Raw genomic sequence first — 22,968 nt, 5'->3', positions numbered from 1 at the left:
AGATATTCCTTTTTATTAATGGTATCCATAGCAGAAGAACTTGGAAAAGGAAAAGTAACAGAGAATTTTCTGATACTTGCCTGAACTCTAATCATGCAGAATTTCATAATCTTTCAGGTTATACACAGAAGACTGATAAAAACAGAGATATTAAGAAACACCATGGAAGAAGGGACAGTGTACCAGGGCTAAAGGGGAGGAAAATCAGAATAAAATGCCATCTTGTGGTATCTAGGGAAGCAGCCACCATTGAGTGACAGGCAAGTTTTGTTTGCAAACTCATTTAGCAGGGGCACTGTCTAGAAAGAAAACACTCCAGGATGAATGGCATTCGGCAATGCCCAGGCTTTGAATGGAATGCCAAATGTAAATAGCAATGTTAAAACCACCATTAGCCTCAGCTGTTTGTTAGCATGCAGGATAATGCTAGAAAGTGCTTCCTCCATTTCCCCATTAACAACAGCTTTAGAAACACAAGCTGAAACCTGTAACATGCTAGTAAGAGTTATTATAAACATTTCTGCTGTATCGAGCTAACGGCTTGCTCTAACATACACTTTTACAATATCTATTCTGAAGGAATGAAGCTTCTTACTCCTCGCACTACAGATCTCCAATATAATCACCTAAGTAATGAATCTTACGGTATTTTCATGAGTCAAATTCACACTAAACTTTATATGCAAAATAAACAGAATAGGTCTTCTTTTACATACTTCTTAACAAAGAATGATCGTGAGTCAACATTTAGGAACTGTGATTTTAAAAGAAGAAAAAACTTCAAAAAACAAAAAATACATTTTCATAATTTAGAAGTTTACTGTGTACCTCTTCTCTGGATCTATCAAAAATCACAGGGGCTGTTACACTTTTCGATTCCATTCTGGGAGCTACTAATGTAGTAGGTGTTACAGGAGTGATTGCAGGAGTAGGTTCTGGTGAAAGTATTGGATCCCTCTCTGGACTGTCCAGTGAAACTTCTTCTGTTGCTTCTAGATAAACATATTGAGTTAGCAAAGAAGTTTTTGTGCAATAGAGATGGATATGCATCACGAAGACAACACATACGCACACTAAAAAATAATGATATACAAGTTTAATAAGATCATCTGTAAACAGCATCCATTTGTGCCAGATAATTTCTTTCAATACATAGCTAAACATTTGAGCTTGTAGTGCATAATGGGTTAAAGTAAGATTAACGTTGCCTTTTTTTTTTAATATATACTGTTTAGTAAAGAGCCTTTTAAAGTAGTCACAAGTGATAAGTCATTTATATCTGCATGAGATATTGTGAAAACTAATGATTTGGGGTTTTTTTTACCACAAACAGCTCTTTTTCAGCACCTGTACCAATTTTAGTTTTTGCACTTTGAACAACAGCTGATTTAGTCATATAGGCTGATAACTGAGCAGACCAAGCCATATGTTAAATGAAATTACACAACCATAACATGCCCCGAACCCTGCCAAAAGCCCACAGTCTGTAAAATAGAAATATTAGCAGGTGAGACATTCCAACTAGTAAGACTAACTATCTTTAGTCTCTATCTATCTTCAGTCTCTTTGGGGCTTAAAACAGCTCACTTGAAACTGAATACTTTCTTCAGACAGTTCATCTATCTTTAAAGAGGTGATAAATCTCTGCTCTACAAATCCCACATGCTTTTCTCCACTGTTTTTGACCACTGGCAAACTACACACTTCCTGGGTATAGGGAAGTTCCTGTTTTAGTTTGAACAACTAATGCTGCTGTTGTTGCCAAATGCACATTTTCAAGAATTCTAGTTCCTTAAAAGATAACATTGACCACAGAACATTTGATACCAAAATTGACTTCTCAACTGATCTCCAGTCTTATTACAAACTAGACCTACTGTGGCAACTACTTTACCAAGCAGGTAAAAGGCACTAAAACAGATACTCTCTAAGTTACACAAAGTTACCAAGAAGGTTCACTATGCAATTTGGAAAAGACCTGTGCTCGCAACTTCTGTCAGTGTATACCACTGAATTTTCAAGAGAAAATACGCCATCTTTCTTCCAAACTTTTTTAAAGCCTGGTGCATAGAACTAGTCGTTACTCAACAGTTAAGAAAAGAGGAGTTTTAAAGGTCAGATCTACTTTAAAATTTGTGAGATAGTTACATTGTGTGTAAAAAAAAGTCCAATTTTTGTCCCATGGACGACTGTTTGCTTCTCCAGAACAGCCCGTAATCTACTAGCAATGTGAAAATAGAACTGGGAATAGCATCCAATGAACTGTATCATTTATCACTGCAAAAAGTAGTATTATGATCTTTCATAATCAATACATCAAAACCACTCAGCTTTATCCCTGCTGCCGCTTAGAGATACTCTGCTAGTCAATTCTGTTTCCTGTTCTTCTGTAACACTTTTTTTGCCAGTCCCTGATTTTTTTCATAAATGAACAAAACTACACTTCCCTATTTCAGGGATGAAAATGACTCTGTACCTAAAATTTGTTTGATACCAAAGCTCAAAATAAATTGAAAACCAAACTTCAAAGTCACTATGCCTTAACCTGGTTTGAAGCAGAAGCTCATTCTGGCTTGAGACTGACAAAAGTTTGCTGTCATCACTTTGTTTTGGCGTATATCACGGAATTGCTGAGCTTGGAAAAGATCTCTGCAGATTGTCTAGCCTAACCACTCTGTTCAAGCAGAGTCAGCTACAGCAGGCTGTGCTAGACCACATCTGGATGGGTTTTGAGCATCCCCAAGGATGAAGAATCCACCTCCTCTCCTTGGACAACCTGTGTCAGTTCTTGACCACCCTCACCATTAAAAAAAACCAAAACCCCAAACAAACCCAATGTTTTTTCTTATGTATTATCTGTATTTCCATTTGTGCCCATTGCCTTTTGTCCTGTCAGTGGGGACTACTGAGAAGTCTGGCTCCCTCTTCTCCATTCCCTCCCATCATGTATTCATCATACACATTGTAGGATTCCCCCCAAGCCTGCTCTTCTCCATGCTGAACAGCTCCAGCTCTCTCAGTCTCTACTCATATGTCATACACTTCAAGCCCTTAATCATCTTCATGGCCCTCCACTGGACTCACTCTAGCCTGTCAATGTCTCTCTTGTATTGGGTAGATCAGACCTGGACTCAGCACTCCAGCCGTGGCCTCACCAGGGCTGAGCAGAGGGGAATGATCACTTCCCTCAATCTGCTGGCAATCCTCTTCCTAATTTCAAGTTACAGATTTCCATAGTATTTTCAAACTAAACATTAAAACAAGTACCTAAAGCTTTCTTTGAAAAGATTTATTTTCCTACCATTGCTTTATTCTTACTTCTAAATCTTTCTGAAGAATCGTGCTGAATCTTCCTGCCCTCAGATGCCACAGGAGGCATATTACACCAATAAAGACCTTTATTTCAAAACCTCAAATCAGGTGGGAAGTCATGCTGAGGCAGTTGCAAAAAAAAGCTTTTAGATTGGTAGAAGAACAACATTTAAACATGGAAAAGAGGTAATTCTCTCCTTTAGTGGCTAACAGCATTCAACATGTGTTATACAAATGACTATGTCACAGAAACAGAAAAAAAATTATATATACATATGTAACATGTCATATATGTAATATGATATAATATAAAATATTTTAAAAATTATAAAATAAAGCCATTCCACTTCAATTCTTCCTTTTTCTATCACCAGCTATATTCCAGCATGCGTGTTTGGGAAACAAACTACTAATCACCACTAAGTACTTCTCTGTACCTTCAAATTTTAGACAGGCTTATAAAACAAGCGATGAAACAATTCAAAGCACACAGATTTCTCACTTTCATCAGCTGAAAAAACATTCCTGTTACTGCAAAATCATGACTTCATGAAAAAGGTGAGAATTCAATGTAACAAACCAGCATGCTATCTGATGAAACAAGCACACTCCTTCCCAGCACCTCTTTTTCAGACTTGTATCTACACACCCATTAATATCATGAACTGATCCAGGTTGTGTATCACATGAACTCCAACCAGAATTAGTCCCCTGCTACTGTTCAGCAGATAACTGATGCTACTGCTAAACTGGTGCATTATTTTTGTAAAAGAGAAAGCAGCAGGAAAAAGCAGCTGGAAAGGCAAGGAACTTTCTTTTCAGCAAGACCAGCAACATTAGACTTCATCCACACCAGTATTTTTAAAGCTGTGCAATCCCAGGTTGGTTGGGCATGAGCAAATTTTTAAAGGTGCTGCCTATTAGCCCTCCTTTTCTATTTTCCTGGAGGAACTTACCCAGAGAAAATAGTACCTGTTTGATTGACAGCAGCAGGTCAGCTCTTTTAGGAAGAAGAAAAGAGAATTTATGCCACCCTCCCTCCTGTTACATCTCACCCCCAAGTCTTCATGCATCCTGAACTTTCACATAAATTTGGAAGAGTGAAATGCAAAAGATAGTGGAAGGGGGTGATGGGACAGAGCAGGACAGAGACAAGGATGTTGTACTTTTGTTTAAAACAAAAGTATTAAAAGATTCTGAAGGGAAAAAGAAGTATTAGCTTTATATAACAACAGCAGGCTCTTACACTTTCTATTTTTTTCCCCATCAGAAAAGCAGTTTTTGAGTAGTACATAAGCTGAAGATCTATTTTGCAAGAAATAGATTGTTCTGATGAACTCTGGCATTTATGCTTCTTACTCACATTCTTTCACTTTGAGAAATCAGATTACATGGTCTAGATTAAAAAGTGTCATTGAAAATTCTCCTGTTTGCTTTTTGTTGGTATTTTTTTCATGGAAAGATGAATTTGGTAGGTTTCAGAGTAGAAGCTATGGCACTTTCAGAAACATTTGCTTGATTTATTAATTTTAGATTTTTCCCTGAAAACTTCAGTATTAAGTTGTGGGTTTGTGGGCATTTTTTTGTTTGGTTTGTTTTTTTTAAATATTCTGTATTAGTATTTGCATGAAAAATGAAATCTAGATGTCTTGCTTTCTCAGAAAGCTCTCAAAAGCATGAGCTCTTCTTGCATAAAAAGAGGCAACTGCCCTACCCCACTTTTAGGAGGAAAACATTGAGATCCAACACTCACATCAGCCATGGCAGTGATCAGCACATATTAAGCACTCCCACCAATCTAATGCTGTAAGACTTCTACACATAAATATCTACTCTACAATCCATAAACAGTCTTTGTTATGGATCACTGTCAAGATGCTTAACTCCAAAAGAATATGAAACATCTCATCCTGCTGCAGAAGACAACTATTTATGATTAATTAACATTCTACAGCCAACTACATCATGTTTCTATCAGCACGCAAGCATGGGGCTCAATCTCAGCATTAGACAGCTCTTGTTTCTTTACTTTTCACCATTAGTATTTGTCAAACATCATCTTAGAAAGTGCAAGTTTGCAATTCTTCACTAGCAGCTCACTTCAGCTAAGTTATTTTTACTGGTCACACTTCTAAATGTCAGACCTCTAACATTCTGACATGGCTTGACTGTTTAAATTGGCTGATTATCTTTGAAAATTTACTCAGGTGATCACATAAATGTGGAAGTAAACTGAAGTAGAAACTGTTGTCCAGAACAGAGGACAAGTTATTAAAAAAAGGCTTCGCCAGGTGTAGCAACATTTCAGAGACAGATATCCTAAGAGAACTGTGAGAACTACTACACCTAAGTCATAGCCCATGACCCTTACTGTTACACCAGGAGTACTAAGGATAATCTTAATGAGAACAGAAAGTTTTAACAGAACAGTCAGCCACTAATAAGGCTGCTTTCTGACTTCAAAACTGTAGGTTCATGGGCTTTTGTGCATTTGTTTCTCACATAAGAGATCTAGAACTGAACAACCAGCTTCTATAAAGCAGTGAGGCATCTGCACCAATCTCATCTGATCAAACACACCCCATGACAGCAGCCTGACAGACAACATCAGGCAGAAACTTCTGCTGTTCAGCTGGTCTTAAAGTACATGTCTTGTCTGGTCCACAGAATTAGCATTTCCTTTTCTGTATCAACTCCCAGGAAAAAAGCCTAAGACAAACCTATCAGGACCTGAAGAAAAACAAACAAAAAAAACCCAATAAAAACAAACATCATCCGCCTCCACCTCATCGACTTTCCCCCAGGACACAGTAACTAGATACTTGCATAAGATGATCCATTCCCAAACACCTTTCAGAGCTGAAAAAATAAAAGAACATAAAAACTAATCTTTTACCAGACTAGGGCAGAGGAAAAAAATCGTAATTTTCCATTTTTCTGAAAATGGTGACAGAGCACTGACATAACTTCATAGACTTGCTCATCATCTATGAGCACTACAGTGAGAAGGCACACACAGCTATGTCACGCACAGGCGGTCCATGGCACATTGCTGCAGCTACACACAGAACTTTAGGCCAAGATTTTAGAAGACTAATTCAAAATTTAGTTCTTCACTCTACAGCAGAAGCTTATGGACAGACAGGTTTTAAGACACAACCCAAAGCCTCACAGATACTCTTAAGACTACTGTCCTGGTTTCAGCTGTGATAGAGTTAATTTTTTTCTAGTAGCTGGTATAGTGCTATGTTTTGGATTTAGTATGAGAAGAATGTTGCTGACACACTGATGTTTTCAGTTGTTACTAAGTAGTGTTTAGACTAAGTCAAGGATTTTTCAGCTTCTCATGCCCAGACAGCAAGAAGGTTAGAAGAGCACAAGAAGTTGGGAGGGGACACAGCCAGGGCAGCTGACCCAAACTGGCCAAAGGGGTATTCCATACCATGTGACATCATGCCCAGTATATAAACTGGGGGGAGTTGGCCTGGGGGATCACTGCTCGGGAACTAACTGGGCATCAGTGAGCGAGTGGTGAGCAATTCTGTTGTGCATCACTTGTTTTGTATATTACAGTTATTTTATTATTGTCATTTTATTATTGTAATTATTATCATTATTATTTTCTTCCTTTCTGTTCAACTAAACTGTTCTTACCTGAACCCATGAGTCTTACTTGTTTCTTCCCAATTCTCTCCCCCATCCCACCAGGTGGGGGCAGCGGTGGTGAGTGAGCGACTGCGTGGTGCTCAGTTACTGGCTGGAGTTAAACCATGACAACTACCTGGTTTGGAGCATTGACCATTACTGCCTCCACATGCAAAAGCTCTACAAGGTAAGATAAGTAATTCTTTTTTGGCCAAATAATCAACACACTGACTTTTATTCTAAGAGTAAAAGTGCTTAAGTGGGTTTAGCAAGACAGTTTGCTTTTTTCCAGAACTAAGAACCACAATACTAATAAATGCAGCAGCAAAATTTACTGGTCTCCAATGACAGCTGGAAAACTCATTTTTGTTCACCTTTGAAACCCAGTTTTAATAGTTCAGCCAAAGTACTTATGAGTCACCAGAGACAAGGTAATGAATACCTAAAACATTTTATTGCACATACTATCCTGTAGCTGCCGCAGAAACACAATAGCAAAGAAGCTTTAAGTCAAATAGCCTAAAAAAAATCCCAGGTTCTGAACTGCATTAAAACAATCTAGGAAATCATATAATTTGTTCTCCCTTACCTCCTTTTCTATTAGGTTGCATTATTAGATGAAATAATGAAAAAGATTTATCAAGCCTACAATAGCTAGAGAAGCATTCCATCACATTTTTTACAAATAAGTCTGCAAAACTAGAATTGTTTATGCCCCCAAAGCATCAGAGTCCCTCCTTTCAGAAGCCACCCATAGGATTTCCTTTACCTGGATTTTATAGTGTCTAATAATTCAGTATGAAGGAACAACATAAGTTAGAAACCTGTGGAACTTCATTCTCTTCCTCTCCAGTTAAGCATTCCTACAAGCTGTGCCAAGATAGGTTCCTCTGGAATTTCAACATGTTGAGGAAAAAATACCTAGTCACACTCACTTGTTAATTAAGTTCTGCTTTCATAGAAAGCCAGGCTTATGCAATCATGCTGGAAGCAAGAAAATAGGTATCTCATGTTGCCTTCTCACATTGTTTCTATTCATTGCAAATCAGTATCAGAAACTTAATCAGATGGATTAATATCATTGTCTAGCAAAACAGTCCTAAGAAAGAAAAGAATAGTTATACTTGTGAGTGTACAGCACTGGAACACAAATTAGATGTTGTTTTTGAGAACGCCTATGCTGACAGCGATACAAAGACAGAAGTTCATCACTAGGGTACAACTGTATTACGCAAACTTCCTGCTTAGAACAGTACACCGTGAAAGATGTCATATTCTGTCTTAGGCTCCATAAATCACTCTTGGTTTTCGCCCCTCTTTGAGCATTTGTACTAACCTCTGCCTCTATATAAATTGACCTTTTGAAGACCAGTTTTGGTTGTGTTAGACATGCAGTATGTTAGATGTTTTTAATTCAGTACTGCATGCATTTAAGAGAACGTCTTCCATAGCAAAAACTCAAACTCATTAAATCAGTTCTGTGTGTTTTCCTCGCAGCATTCATTTCAGTTGAAACAATCTGGCTGCTAACATTTGTTCCTTCTGTCTGGTTCCCCTCAATATTTACTCCAGCCACCTTTTTTCTTAATATCATCCAAATGAGAATTGGCTCTCCTAAAATATCCATTCCAGATGGCTCTATGGTTATAAAAAGCTGGTTTTATATACTGAAGCTAAATAACTAAATTACTGGTACTAGAAAGTTTCGTAACTAAAGCGCTGCTGGTCTTTGCAACTCATAAGATCAGGTAATATAAATACAAAAGAAGTAAGATTACCCCTCTATTCTTTATTCACTTTTTCTCTTAAAACTCTTCCAGAGAGTGTCATGGTTTAACCCCAGCCAGCAACTAAGCACCACGCAGCCGATCATTCACTCTTCCCCATCCAGTGGGATGGGGGAGAAAATCAGGAAAAAAAGTAAAACTCTTGGGTTGAGATAAGAACGGTTCAATAGAACAGAAAAGAAGAAACTAATAATGATAATGATAACACTAATAAAATGACAACGGTAGTAATAAAAGGATTGGAATGTACAAATGATGCTCAGGGCAATTGCTCACCACCCGCCGACCGACACCCCGCCAGTCCCCGAGCGGCCATTCCCTGCCCCCACTCCCCAGTTCCTATACTAGATGGGACGTCCCATGGTGTGGAATACACCGTTGGCCAGTTTGGGTCAGGTGCCCTGGCTGTGTCCTGTGCCAACTTCTTGTGCCCCTCCAGCTTTCTCGCTGGCTGGGCATGAGAAGCTGAAAAATCCTTGACTTCAGGCTAAACACTACTTAGCAACAACTGAAAACATCGGTGTTATCAACATTCTTCACATACTGAATTCAAAACATAGCACTGTACCAGCTACCAGGAAGACAGTTAACTCTATCCCATCTGAAACCAGGACAGAGTGTTAAAGTAGTCAATACATTCTAACACTGTCATGAGCAAAATCAAGTTCAAATATATGCAAATACAAATTTAGTAATTTCAGAACAAAGGTAATAGGCATGTATATACATGTATCTATACAAAATAGCCCAGAACTAATGGCTATGAAATTTATGTTCAAACAATTACATCAGGGAATCAATTGAGATGAAGACTGTATTCAAAGCAGACTGCCAACTGACTCACTCAATAGGTAGGAATAGGTAAAATGTTAGTATTGAGAAGCAGCACTCAGAACTGTCTTTTGATGTACAAAATATACTTCAAATATTACATCTCCTTTCTTGAACAGTTAATGCTCCTACACCTGTAATTGACAGCAACCATAACCCATGTTAGGAAAGTCGAAAACCAACACCAGAGTAGTGACTGATTAATGAAGCACTAGAAATGTGTTGTCTATTGACTGATTACTTATCAGAACTTTCACACATCTTTCTCCTAAACATGCAATACTGTCAAGTATCACAGACAGAATCATGCCCTAGCAAAATGATAGGACTGGTCCCATACACCAGTTTGTTATCTTTTTATTGTAACAAGAGTCTCATGAAAAAGGAAATACCCTCCAGCTTGCAATACGACCTCAATTATCTTTGTAATTGGAAAAGACTGGGACAGGTTGTGTATGGCTATTAAGCAGAAAACAAGAATGCAACTTAAGTCATGTTTTTACACACAGATTTTAATATTGTTAATTACATAATGATAAATACTATTATTACTGTCAGCAGAACACATTACTAACCAGCTAACACTGCCACTGACAGGACAGTACACACCACTGAGAAACTTGCATTTAGTAAACAAACTTAACTAATGTTATGAAGTACCACAAGAAAAAAATTGTACATAAGTGCCAAACTATCTAAAAGGTTTTAACGCTCCTTCCCAGAAAAGCACATTTCTTTCAGCCCAAGAGCAAAAGAGTTTATGCAGACACATTAGAAGCAAAGAGTAATTACCAGCAAAGAGGTCTTCTCTGTCATCATCTAGCATGATTTCTGCTGGCTTTGGACCATTGGAGTTTGTGCTGAGGTCTTCTGCAGGAAGACTTGCTGGCTCTGGAGATGAAGGACTTGACTGTTTTAAAAAAAAAAAAATTTAAAAAGTGAAGTAATTAGCAGAGAACCAGTTGCCATGTGTCAGTATATAAGAATTACTGGAACAAACATTCTTTCATTGCAAAGAAACAAGGCAAGATGTACAGAAAGGAAACCCTGCCAGCTATTTCCATTTCCTACTCCTAGCGTGGTAACAATGAACAAAGGTTATGAGCTAGTCAACAGCTCTTTTCATTTCTTTGTCAGAGAGAAAAAAAGTAACCCGTTTCCTCAGGTTTAAGTAACATGAAACAAAAGCTGCTACAGAAATATATAGAATAATTATATTAGTATTGCTGAATGTAATTTGATTAAGTTCCTTTTGGAAAGGCTTAGATTTAAGTCTGGATTTATACATAGAAAAAAATTAATAAAGAAATCTCCGAGAGCTCTATACCAGTTTTTCAGAGATTAAAATAACACGTTAATGCCATCCAAAGAATTCAAGGCTGCTTGTGGCCGTAAGAAATTTTAATAGCTTTGCAACAGGTTGAACTTGGGGATTATTGCCAGAGGGTCATATTGTACTGTACATGGAAGGTAGGCTTGCCATAGATACAGTTCCTTTAATTCACTGAAGACTAGAACTTGCCCTGTGAAAAAGAGAAATACTTGCAGACGCTCAGGAAAATTAAAGCAATTTATAGCTTACTCACAAAATAAATAAACATCTGACTGAAGATCAGTGCTTCAGTTAGAAAATCCTTGTTGAATACAAGTATCAACTATGTTTACTGCATAGGACTAGAAAATTTGCAAGACTCTCTTCTCACAGCTTCATCCAAGACAGCTAACTAAGGAGTTTTCAACAACAGCATATTTATTCATGAATGCGTGCACTTTAAAAGGAGCATTTGTAAGCTGTGTCACTACTTGCTTCCTAGTTTTTGCACAGAGTTGTCATAATTTAAGTTCAGAACCAGAATTCAAAACAGGTAGTAAATGTTTCAGGCTACATGTCTGTGGCAACAAATGCCACAGGCTATGAAAGATTTAAAAAAGCTTGAAAAATACTGAAAAGCCACTGAAAAAGTCTGTCCAGATTGTATTTTCACATTCATAAATGTAGCAAGGCAGCAGTTCTAAGGGAAGGCCTTTCTTACAGCTGCCTGTCCAAGAACAGTGTAGGTCCTGACATGGAGTATGGCACTGCTGCTTTACTTCAAGCAGGAGAGAGCAAGATCCTTACTCCCGCATCTATCCAGACCTCAGCCACCTGAAATTCTGGCACAGAGGAATTAAGCAAGAAACAGTAAAAATCCTGCCAGACAAATTCAGACACAGTACAAAATGTTTTTTTCAGAGGACATATGAAATCAAGGCTCTGTTGACCTGGAAAGTTGTTAGCTCAAGGTTTTCCCTGCTGAAGACAGAAGGAAGATGAAAGCAAATATGAGAATACCAGAAAATTTATATTTCTTAAACAAGATTATGGTTGCAACAAGGAACCGCTCCATTCAAATGACAGAAGAGGTTATATACCCCCTTCCCTTTGCCAAAGGCTGCCACTCTCTGAAAAGCCCATATGTAAAGTGGGGAAACCAATAAACAAATCAAAGTGATGAGCAATGAAAGAGCAGCCTCTCAGACTGCTTGCTGGATTTTGCCCTAGAGCCTGCAAATAAAGTCAAAGCAGAAACACTTGGGAACTGTATGTAGGTAGTAGAGTTTATAACCTTACAAGGAACCAATCCACTAGCCCCATGTACACTTCTCATCTCATACTAAACCAATGCCGAAATGATCCCACAGCAAATAGAGTGCTCTGAGGTAAAAAGGTCTATTTGTTCACTCTGTGAAGTATGATCCTTAAGTTGTATCACAAGATTTGCAACTAATTTAGACAAAATTAACTAGGAAATGTAAGAAAACCTCACCACTTGACATGCTTTATTATTCTACAAATGATGCTACAGATAGTATGTCACATGTAATAGTCGATAGTTTTAAGTGATTTCAGAACTCAGAAGTGGCGTATTCCAGGAGAAACGGTCTGTCTCTCCAGGCAGTGCTTCACAGAGCTGCGAGTTCAAGATCTTGTACTTCAGCTAGAATAGCAAAGCATGGAAATGTTTGACTTCCCTGTGAGGTTCAAGCAGTTTAAAGTTTTATCAGCAAAAGCAACTCTTCACAAAAACGTTACAGATACTGATTCCAGGCCAGTTTTGCTGCTACTCAACTTTGAACAGCAGCCCACTTACATTTTGATAGCTCTATTTTGATAGTTCAGGACATAGTGGGGACCCCACATTACGACAGATGCAGAGTGGCATGCAGCTCATGCTTGTCAATTCACCTCCATGAAAAACAGCTGTAATACAGCCAGACATAGGGAACAAAAGCCTTCCTGCACACTTGCACATAGCAAAGGGCTTTCTGTTTTATCCCTTAATCGTGCTCTTGATTAATGAGTGGTGGAAAAGAGCCCTTAGAGAAGACTGACATCTTCAAGCTATTCCCTCAGTCTATCTTCTCAGTTTTATCTGAGGTAGCTATTTTCATTACTGATGATTACTTTTGACTATACCTGGCTTCAAATCACAAAAAGAAATGCTACAATACACAAAATTCACCTTGAACATTTAAACCTGATCAACATATGGCATAATACAAAAACCTAAACATTTACATGCCTAAAGTAACAACCAAGGCTAATAGAAAGCTATTCCCACTTTGAAAAAAGGAATAGATTCATCCTAGGAATAGCTATAAATACATGCCACCAGGTCCTGGTAGGATTATGGATCCCTTTCTATCACTGAGCTGGTGTTGTGGTTTAAGCCCGGCCAGCAACAAAGCATCATGAGGCCACTCACTCACTCACCCCCTCCCCAGCCCGGGGTGGGATGAGTAGGAGAAAATATGAAGAAAAGCTCATGGGCTGAGACAAGGACAGGGAGGGATCACTCACCACTTATGGTCATGGGCAAAAGACAACTTGGGGAAAAAACAAAATCCATTTGTTTTACTACCAATCATATCAAATCAAGGATAATGAGAAGTAAAACCCAAATCTTGAAACACCTTTGCGCCACCTCTCCTGCCTTCCTGGCTGAACTCCTCTCCCGGTTTTCTCTACCTCCTCCCTGCAGCAGCGCAGGGGGACAGGGAATGGGGGTTGGGGTCAGTTCATCACACCTTGTCTCTGCCACTCCTTCCTCCTCAGGGGGAGGACTCCTCACTCTTCCTCTGCTTCAGTGTGGGGTCCTTCCCACAGGAGACAGTCCTTCATGAACTCCTCCAATATGAGTCCTTTCCAGGGGCTGCAGTCCTTCCGGCACCGGCTGCTCCAGCGTGCCCTTTGCCATGGAGTCACGCCACCTTTGGGGGCATCCACCTGCTCTGGCTGCAGGTGGGCATCTGCTCCCCTGCTCCCCTCCATGGGCTAGGGGGGTCAGCCTGCCGTCTCACCAAGGGCTGCAGGGGCATCCCCTTCTCCGGCGCACCTCCTCCCCCGCCTTCTGCACTGACCTCGGTATCTGGAGAGGGGCTCCTCTCACGTCCCACTCCCCCTACTGACTGCAGGTTCCCCTTCTTAAATCTGTTCTCCCAGAGGCGCTACCACCATCGCTGATGGGCTCAGCCTTGGCCAGAGGCAGGTCCGACTTGGAGCCGGGGAAGCTTTGAGCAGCTTCGCACAGGAGCCACCCCTGCAGCCCCTCCCCCACTACCAAAACCCCACCACACAAACCCCAAACAGATGTGTAAGATCCTGTCCATTGGCACGGTTAAAGAAAGCCAAGAATTCTACTCTGGATACCTGGCTTCACAGCTGTCATTAGCATACCAGTTACAGATGGCTTTCTCCAAATTTCACATACCATTTCCACAAACCACAACTGGAGGATACTTGCAAAAGGAAAGGACTCAAACAGACCTTAGGAGCACCTCAGAAAGCTCAAGAGGCAAAGCTTATTCATGCAGCTAGTATAATTTGTATACAAGACACAAAGTCTAGAAGTGACTCTTTCAGGCAGATTTCCAGTGAAACAGAATTTCTGTCTGTGTGGTATTTGTTTTATAAAGATACAATAAATTTATATTTGTTATAAAACTCAAGTTCCATTTTTAAGAATAGGAGATATTAGTTATGTGGTTGATTTACAAGTAAAATGTCTTTCCTTTGAAACACCCTTTCAGCTGTGTACTGGTTTTGGCTGGGATAGATTTTCTTCATAATGGCTTGTATAGTTCCACAGTTTGGATTTGTGAGCACGCAGCGTTGACAACACAGGGATGTTTTAGTTATTACAGATCACTGCTTACACAGCATGAAGGCCTTCTCTGTTTCTTACTGCCCTGCAGTGAGAAGGCTGATGGAGGACAAGAACCTGGGAGGGGACACAGCCAGGACAGCTGACCCCAACTGACCAAAGGAATATCCCATACCATGTAACACCATGCTCAGCAATAAAAGCTGTGAGGAAGAAGGGAGGATGGAGAGGATATTTGGAGTTAATGGCATTTGTCTTCCCAAGTAACCATTACGTGTGATGAAGCCCTGCTTTCCCGGAGATGGCTGAACAGCTGCCTGCCAATGGGAAGAAGTGAATGAGTTCATTATATATTGCTTGCGCATGCAGCTTCTTCTTTACCTATTAAGTATTCCTTATCTCAACCCGCAAGTTTTCTGACTTTTACTCTTCCAATTCTCTCCCCCATCCTGCAGGGGGGAGTGAGTGAGTGGCTGTGCAGGGCTCAGCTGCCAGCTGGTGTTCAACCGCAACAAGCTGACAGCTGAAAAAGGTATTTCCTGGCCTATTTATTTTTCAATGGCTCTTTGGTATTTTTAAACAGCTGTCATTCTCAAACAAGATAAATTAAGGATGGGGTTAAATAACTTCACAGACAGTTGGGGTTTTATATGAAAAAGATAATGTGTAGAAACTTATTAAAAATCATTACCGGTCTGAACACAGCATCAGCTTGTTTTTAAGAGTTTTGCAACAAAGTTCAGTTCATTATCTTCAAAAGTTATCTTCAGAACAGACATAGTCCTCAGGGAACTATGAAAACCCAGAAAGCCACAGCTCTGAATGTATCAGAAACTACAGTCAATTAATTCCTAATAATCTGATTATTTTACATAGTCAGTGGGTCAGAGAGTACTAATCAGCCTCTCAAAAAAAGCACCCATGCACCCAAACAACAGCTATTCCAGTTACGCCCTGCTACAGGTGCAAGCTAAAAGACAGGACGCCAACTTTGCTCTTTTATCTCTGTGAAGAGATCTAAAAAGGTGATTAAAATGGCTGTTAGAAGAGTTAGTAGTTAGCGCAGTGAAAATCTGAGTATCAGACAAAAAATGGAAGATGAGCCTAACAAAAAACCTCATGGCCCAGACACACATGGATGGCATAGCTGTTTAGAAATTTTAAACTGATTTGATGCCAGCAATTCAAGAAATGTCACAAACATGTTCATTTCCTGAAAGGTACAGGCCTGTGAAATTTCTGAGAGACTCCTGAGCTGAAAGTAAGTCAGGTGAAGCATCCAACAACCAAGATACCCAATGGCCAGGACATTCAGATATGCAGGGCAGTCAGGATCTTGCTTTGCTTGTTTCCTAGAAAACAAGTTTCTGGTGAGAAGTCTATAGGCCCATTCCAATTTGCAAAGGCAATAACAAGCTCAATTTTCTTCTCTTTCATTGTGCATTACATTCAGCGGCAATAACTGTTTTATAGCTTTGACTTACAAAGAAACAAGAACAACTTCTCACATTTTCTGTTGGCTGAAATTACAGCCCTAGATGCTTGGACATCCTCCCTTCTCTTAATAGTAGAGTCCGCCCCAAACCAGTTGAACTACTTGTCTGAACCCCTCCTAGCCTCCTTCGGTCAGAACACAATAACAGGCTGACAAAAGCTAACCAGCATACTATTCTAATTGTTCAAGTTAACCAGGCTCATTGTCTGAAACAGGGTTACAGAAGCTCACACACTACAGCATGGGCAGAGAGAACAGACTCAACAGCAGGACAGTAATATTTTCAGCAGAAAGTAAGAGGACACAAGCAATCACACTAGAACGAATACCTACATACTTCCATTACAGCCTGGCTTTAACACCAAGGAACAAGACACACATTTCCAGTAGAATTACACCAATCAATCTTGGATACAGAGTTAGTTTTGTGCAGAGGTAGAGTACAGTGTTGAAGGACTTAATACTTTCCTCTCAGATATTCCAATGGGATCTTTACATACTTCCTCTACAATTGTCACTGTTAAATTCAATAGATATCATTAAAGACATCTGGACTTCTGTGTCTATCTAATGTTTTGCCTTCTGTGCAAAAACCAAATGCATATTGCAGATCTTTGACATAAACTGATAAACTGGCAATGAGATTATATACACACCCTGCCCTAAATGACATTCCTTGATAGATTACCACATCTACTGCTTACTGATTGGTTTCAAGTGCCTCCATGCATTCTTCCATTAGAAAAAAACCCAGGAATATAAACACCAGTTGAAATGAATATGTGGCAGCTTAGCTACATGTTCACACGACACCTGCTTTACAAAACAGAGACAGACAGTACAGAAATGAGTGAGAAGTTTAGGGGAAATGAAGTAAGAAGTGGTGCAACAAGGAAGGTGGCAGAGAAACACACTAGGGCAAGGAGGAAGGAGGAGGGGGAAATGATGAAATGAGGGTAACACTAAACATACAATTTTTCAGAAAATCTAACATACTCTTTTTTCATATATGTTGCCAAAAGTGACTTTCATACAGTTGTTTGTGGTCCCTCATAAGAGCAGCAGAGGACATGGACAGTAAATCAGCAATTTGTTGATTACAAACTTGTAACAGGATGATTCTTCTCCTAATGCACAGTTAACTTCCAGAACTTCTTGTTGTGCGTGGCATAGACACTTTTTTTTTAAACAAAAAACCCCAAAACAAAACAAAACAAAACCCCATGCACTTAAAAATTCAGCAAGTAGGTAAGTGCTTGGAAGATTATTAATATTGTAATGCTACCTAGGGCTCAGGAGGTCCCTGAGCTACAACAAACTGTATGTGAGAGAGTACTGCAGGTGACTACCAGCACACACATAAAATCATCAGCAATATTCTTCACACAGCATCCACCACTGAGTATTGTTGTTAAATGCAATCTTGGCTGAGACTATTTTTCTGATTCAGTCCAGCTGTTCTCATTGAGGAAAGCAACTCTGACAGGTAAAGGGAGACCACTCAGTGACCACAAATTTAATGGAGGCAGTCCTCCAGACATTATAATATGGTTGGCACAATGAAAACCAAACAATCCTTCTACTGCTCTTAGGCACTGTGGTTATCTGATGACGAAATAAGCACTCCACCAGCTCAGACAAGCTGCTGCTCAGCCAGGTACCCAGAGTTCATAGGTGCCCTACGTTCACTGAAAGGGAAGCGTTCTCATTCTCTTACATCCAACAAGTTTACAAGTCCTAAAACGTGTTCCCACCGCACTCCAGAAATGCCAGGTGTTACAGCTCAGTGTGTTTTACATTCTAGAATTAAGAGGGTTTAATTTAAGTCACTAACTTTGGGTACGTGCACAAAGAAAGTTAAAACTCCAGCTTCTTTTTCTTTGCATCAGAGAATTCAACTTGAAATAAACAATATTCTCCATTTCATTATCCAGATAAGCCACTGAAGTCAGTCAGCCTTCCTGTATTTAAATATTTCATATTTGCTGTTCATAATATACACTGAACTTGTATTTTGTCAGATGAAACTTAGATGAGTTAGCATGTGTTTTCTAAATGGAGACTTCATTAACATGGAAGCTATTTGGAAGACATGTTAGAAATCTTGTAGCTTCTCTACTGCACAACAAAATCATAGGTAAGAAAGGAACAGCCTTTTGTGAGCTGCAAAGAGAATGAAAACAAGAAAAAAATAGGAGGGGGGGCTGAAATTAATCATGCAAAAAGCAAATGGACAGCTCCAAGATAAACCAGTTGGGAACCCTTTCAAAGTACCATAGCCTTCATCTAAGTTGGCTTTGGACCTCACCGTCCCTTGCCATGCTCTCTCCTCTGGTATCAGCAAACAAATACGTGATCTATGAAAAGCAGGATGCCATTCCGTTGTTACTATAGAACTTCCATTGCCATTTAGAAACAACTACTTCATGAATATTTACAGGACTAAAACAACACTCAAGACAGAAGTTTAATTAGGCCCACACCAAGAGATAATTGTTCTTCTCTGGACTAAGGTGTCCTATACACTTGAGTTAAATAATCTACATTCAAGCTAGTGAGAAGTTTAATTTTCATGATCTCTTCCTTCCAAATTTGCAGAAAAATCACGAGATTAAGGCTCTTCCCTAAATGCTGTAGCTGATTAGACATCAAAAAAAAGCTTTACTGACAAAGCTTTTCAAAGCTTCTCTTTAAGCAAAGATGCTTCCCTTTTCTACTTAGCTACTTTCTTTCAAATAGACTGTCTGCAAACACAAAGCAGCACAACATAACTGTCAGCCAGACCAACCAAAACAAAGTGCATTTCTTTGCCAGTTTTTGCGGTTAGAGGAGTTTCCAGTAAGTATTTTTAATCATTAAGATGAGGACTTCTCATTGTAACTGTGATTTAAACTCTAAATCTATCTTATCTCTTGCAGCTTTAATTCCAGACCACATCAGTTAAGACTTTTGTTTATGTTATACTGCAGCCTTTCTTAGCGCAGAGACCAAGGCTCCAATAACACACTGTATCACACAGAGATACACAGAAATCTATTGATACAATTCTTGTCAACTGCAGGTTCACATCACTTGCTATTCCTTCACAGCACATCTCCACAGATCTTCTTCTACCAATGCACAGATTATGCATTGATAAAAAGAAAAAAAAAAAAGTGACTTGAGAGAAGGCAAGTGACTTAAAAATACATTTAAGAACCTCTTTGTATACTGGCCTTTTTTGTTAAGGACAAGCAACAGCCAGCGTAAAACAAAGAACCACGCACTGATCCTATTACCGTAAAGGTCAGGGACAGGAAACCCTTCAGGAAAAGAGGAACAGGAACAATTTTCTTTTTGAAAGGGCAACTGCATACAAGAAGAACAAAGTTTTTCCACAAGGTACTGGCAAAACACACAGGTGAAACATGACCGCAACAACTCAGCAAGAAAAGCTCCCGCTGTAGTGAATGAACGCAGAAGCATTTTTTCAGAACGACGACCTATTTACGCATTCAGTTCTTCCGGTTTTTGGTTGGGTTTTTTTTTGCCTCGCACGCACGGAAAACAACCACGGTTTGGAGACGTGTTCACCCCCAGTTTTCAGACCTTCCAGACTCTGGTTTCTCTGACCAACTGCACGTTTCACAACGCCTTGCACGCATGCATGCCTCCTGCCTTCAGCCGCCCGTAACGGCCCCTCCTGCTCGGCGGCGGCGGCGGCGGCGGGGTGGGGGGGCACCGGCGGCGGCAGCGGGTGGGGGGGCACCGGCGGCAGGTGGGGCGGCGCGGCGCGGCGGGGCAGTCACCGGGCGGCCGCCCGGCGACGCCAGGCTAAGCCACCGGCAGCCCCGCGCTGCGCCGGCTCCGGCGGCAGAAGGCTTAGAGAGAAATAATAAGTTTCTGCAAGTTTTTTTTGTTTGTGTGTTTGGTTTTTTTTGCAAACGAGAAGGGGATGAAGCCTCGGACAGAAGATGGGTTGTTATCAATCCACACAAAGGCTAAGGGGGCGGGGGTAACAGGACCAGCGAGACTGGCGTGGTGTGAAGAGGAAAGGTGGAAATACTTATTTCCCCGGCTGTACGAGAAGGGGGTAAGACGAAGGAAAGCGGCGACCTGGCACAGCGGTACTTGGAGAAAGAGTTTCGGGTTTCTTTTGGCAGGAGAAGACCTGAGGGGGACCACCGAGCCCCCGCGGGGCCGAGGCCACTCGCCCGCCGGGAGGGAAGCGCCGAGGAGTCGCCGCTACCGGAACAGAGGCAGGCGGCGGGGCCGCAGCCGGGGGCCGGGCCGGTCAGGGCCGGGGGCCCCGGCCAGGAGCGCGGCACCGGCGGCCTGGCGGGGAGGGGAGGGGAGGGGAGGGCCCCGCGGGCGCCGGCGCGGCCGCGGCGTTCGGGCCCCGCGGTGGACGGGCGGGCTCTCACCTCCAGGGTGGACACGGTGCTGGTAAAGAGGTCCTCGCCTTCCTCCAGCTCCTCGAAGTCGGCGGGCCGCGCCTCCCCCAGCGGCGGGGGCTCCCTCTCCGCCGCCATCTTCCCTTCCAGCCCGGCCGCCAGCCCCGCGCTCACGTGACGGCCGCACACGCCCCCTGCAGCCACGTGACTGGGGGGGGCCGGCAGGCGGCGGGAGCGAGCGGGCGGGAGCGGGGCTGGCGGCGGCGGCGGCGAGGGCGAGGACGGGAGAGCTTCCCTTTCCCGGGGCAGCGGGGCCCGCCGTCGCCGTCAGAGAGTTCCGCGAAGTCGGTCGCTGTCCGCGGAACCCCCCAAAGCCTGCGTCCCACGGAGGCAGCGTCCACCCGCCCCGGCGCAGAAAGCTGGCTGTGCCGGGGGTCCCCCTGCCTGCAGCGGCGTGGCGTGGGCGCAGCGTGAGGCAGCCGTGAGCCTTGGGCGTGAGGTGTCTGCTGGGAACGAAGCCTGGGGAAGCTCCCGTCCCCCGCCGAAACCTTGCGGGGCGTTTTACCTTGTCCCCCTTTCGCGAGGAGCCGGCGCGGCGTGGCGCCGTGGCGACCCTCCACCCCCTGCCCTGCACCACGGGGTTGGGGGGAACTTCCAAGAAAGACGGTGTTCCGCCTCGTGTCGGTCGTTGAATTAAGAACGGGTTTTCCGTGAGGAAACTCCACTCATCACACTCTTTCAGATGAGGTCTCGGGGAGCGAGGGTTAGAAGTGTCATGCCCCACTCCTGCAGTCGTTTGGTCGGGTGCGGTCCTATTGACGACCACTGAAGGAACCTCTCGTGCAATTAAAGCGTTTGCCGGCCCGTTCCCTCAGTTACTATTTCCGAATTGCTTTTCTTCCCTCCCTCCTAGCTCACAAATGATACCAATTCTTTCAAAATTCTAAGTTGTAATACTCGTTTTAAAAAAGATCAAGTCGGATGTCAACACTGCCTATGTAGTAAGCATTATCTTAGGGCACTTACACTGGATTTGAGCTGTTACTGTTGCTTCTGCTATATCGAATACAAGTTTCAAAAAGTATCTTGATCTTCCACATTGATAAAGCACAGGTTTCATCCGCTCGGCGACCTCATGCTTTGTGAGGGTTTTGTTAATGTTTGCTGTGTTGAAGTTAACTTCTAAACCATCTCTGATGGGGACAGCGCTCTTCACGTAGAACGGATGCGTCTGTTTCTACAGACCGTAAGCTCTTTGGGGCAAGGGTGGCACCTCTCTAGTGTTTGCAGAGTGCCTAGTAAAGGCTAAATGGAAAGAATATATGGTCTTACATACTGTTTTCCTTTGGCCTCTTGCCAATCACATCATGAGAAAGTTGTAAATATGTAACAGAAATACATGTCATCTTAGAAACATGTAAGTGTCGTGCATAATTTTACCTGTACTGTTCAAGCTCAAGACATCAGAAATTGTGGAGAGCTCTCTCCTCACATATGTGAACTGCTGACTTAAGAGAGAATGTCCCTTGTCCCTGCTGATGTCTGGGGACATTTCATGACTCAGTGCTTTGAGTGAGACCTTGTAAATCTCCTGCTCAGAAGAGATGAATTTGTGTTGAGGCTCAGGAACTCCGAGTTTCCGCTTGCAAATAACAAAGAAGTTATCAAACAGAGGAGATTTATGAGCAAAAGTTCCATTGAAAGTAACAATTTGTCTTCTTAGACATCTAGAAGTAGATGGAAAAGGAATAGCCAAGCTTTCTTGTTTTCCTCAGATCAAAAAAAAGTTGTCTGCTACTGGAGTAAAAGACATATTTCGAGACCAACATAGCTACAATATCACTGTTACTAGAAGCTGTAATAACTTGCATGTCGTTTACCAGGTTGAATAGTATTTTTAAGTTTCATAGGAATGGGACATTTTCCAGCATATCCATGTTTCCTTTTTCTGTACAAAACAAGAACAGCAGTGATGCTAAGGTTGTCTGCAGTGACTATGAGATGAAATATAGTCTATTCACATATTTACTCTATTCCTTAACTCAGCCCACTGCTGTTCAGTACATATTTACATAACATCCAGTGGCCTTTTTAAGACTTAAAAATGCAGAGTAAGAAGCTGAAAAAAATCTATTCAAAACATGCAAACATTTTCTATCCAGAAGTGCTGTTCTCTGGCATCTACAGTTTTGTGTATGGCACTATCATTACATGCTTACTGCCTTCCTAATTTCTTGTGGTATTCCTGTTTCGCTATGCTGCTCCTGAAAGCTTTTCAAATAACTGGCACGTGCACACTTTATCTAGAAATTATGATACAATCACCTCAGTAACAATTCGGTGTTCTTTGACATTATATGTTAAGCTATGTCATCATAATT

The 22,968-nt window shown here is 41.5% G+C and overlaps 1 protein-coding gene across 1 annotated transcript in view; it reads right to left on the bottom strand.

Annotated features, from left to right (window-relative positions):
- Nucleotides 1-20,755, bottom strand: part of SNX2 (sorting nexin 2) — a 36,697-nt gene extending 15,942 nt beyond the window's left edge. The window contains exons 1-3 of the mRNA XM_049795201.1: nucleotides 20,618-20,755; nucleotides 10,368-10,485; nucleotides 829-992 (exon numbers count right to left, since the gene is read on the bottom strand). Coding sequence (XP_049651158.1) covers nucleotides 829-992; nucleotides 10,368-10,485; nucleotides 20,618-20,725 — 390 coding nt within the window. The 5' untranslated portion in view covers nucleotides 20,726-20,755. The remainder of the gene's footprint in view (nucleotides 1-828; nucleotides 993-10,367; nucleotides 10,486-20,617) is intronic.
- Nucleotides 20,756-22,968: the final 2,213 nt, after the last annotated feature.

This window comes from Accipiter gentilis, chromosome Z (assembly GCF_929443795.1).
Source record: "Accipiter gentilis chromosome Z, bAccGen1.1, whole genome shotgun sequence".
NCBI lineage: Eukaryota > Metazoa > Chordata > Aves > Accipitriformes > Accipitridae > Astur > Astur gentilis.
Note: the sequence above shows the minus strand (reverse complement) of the source record. Positions and strands in the feature narration are given on the sequence as shown.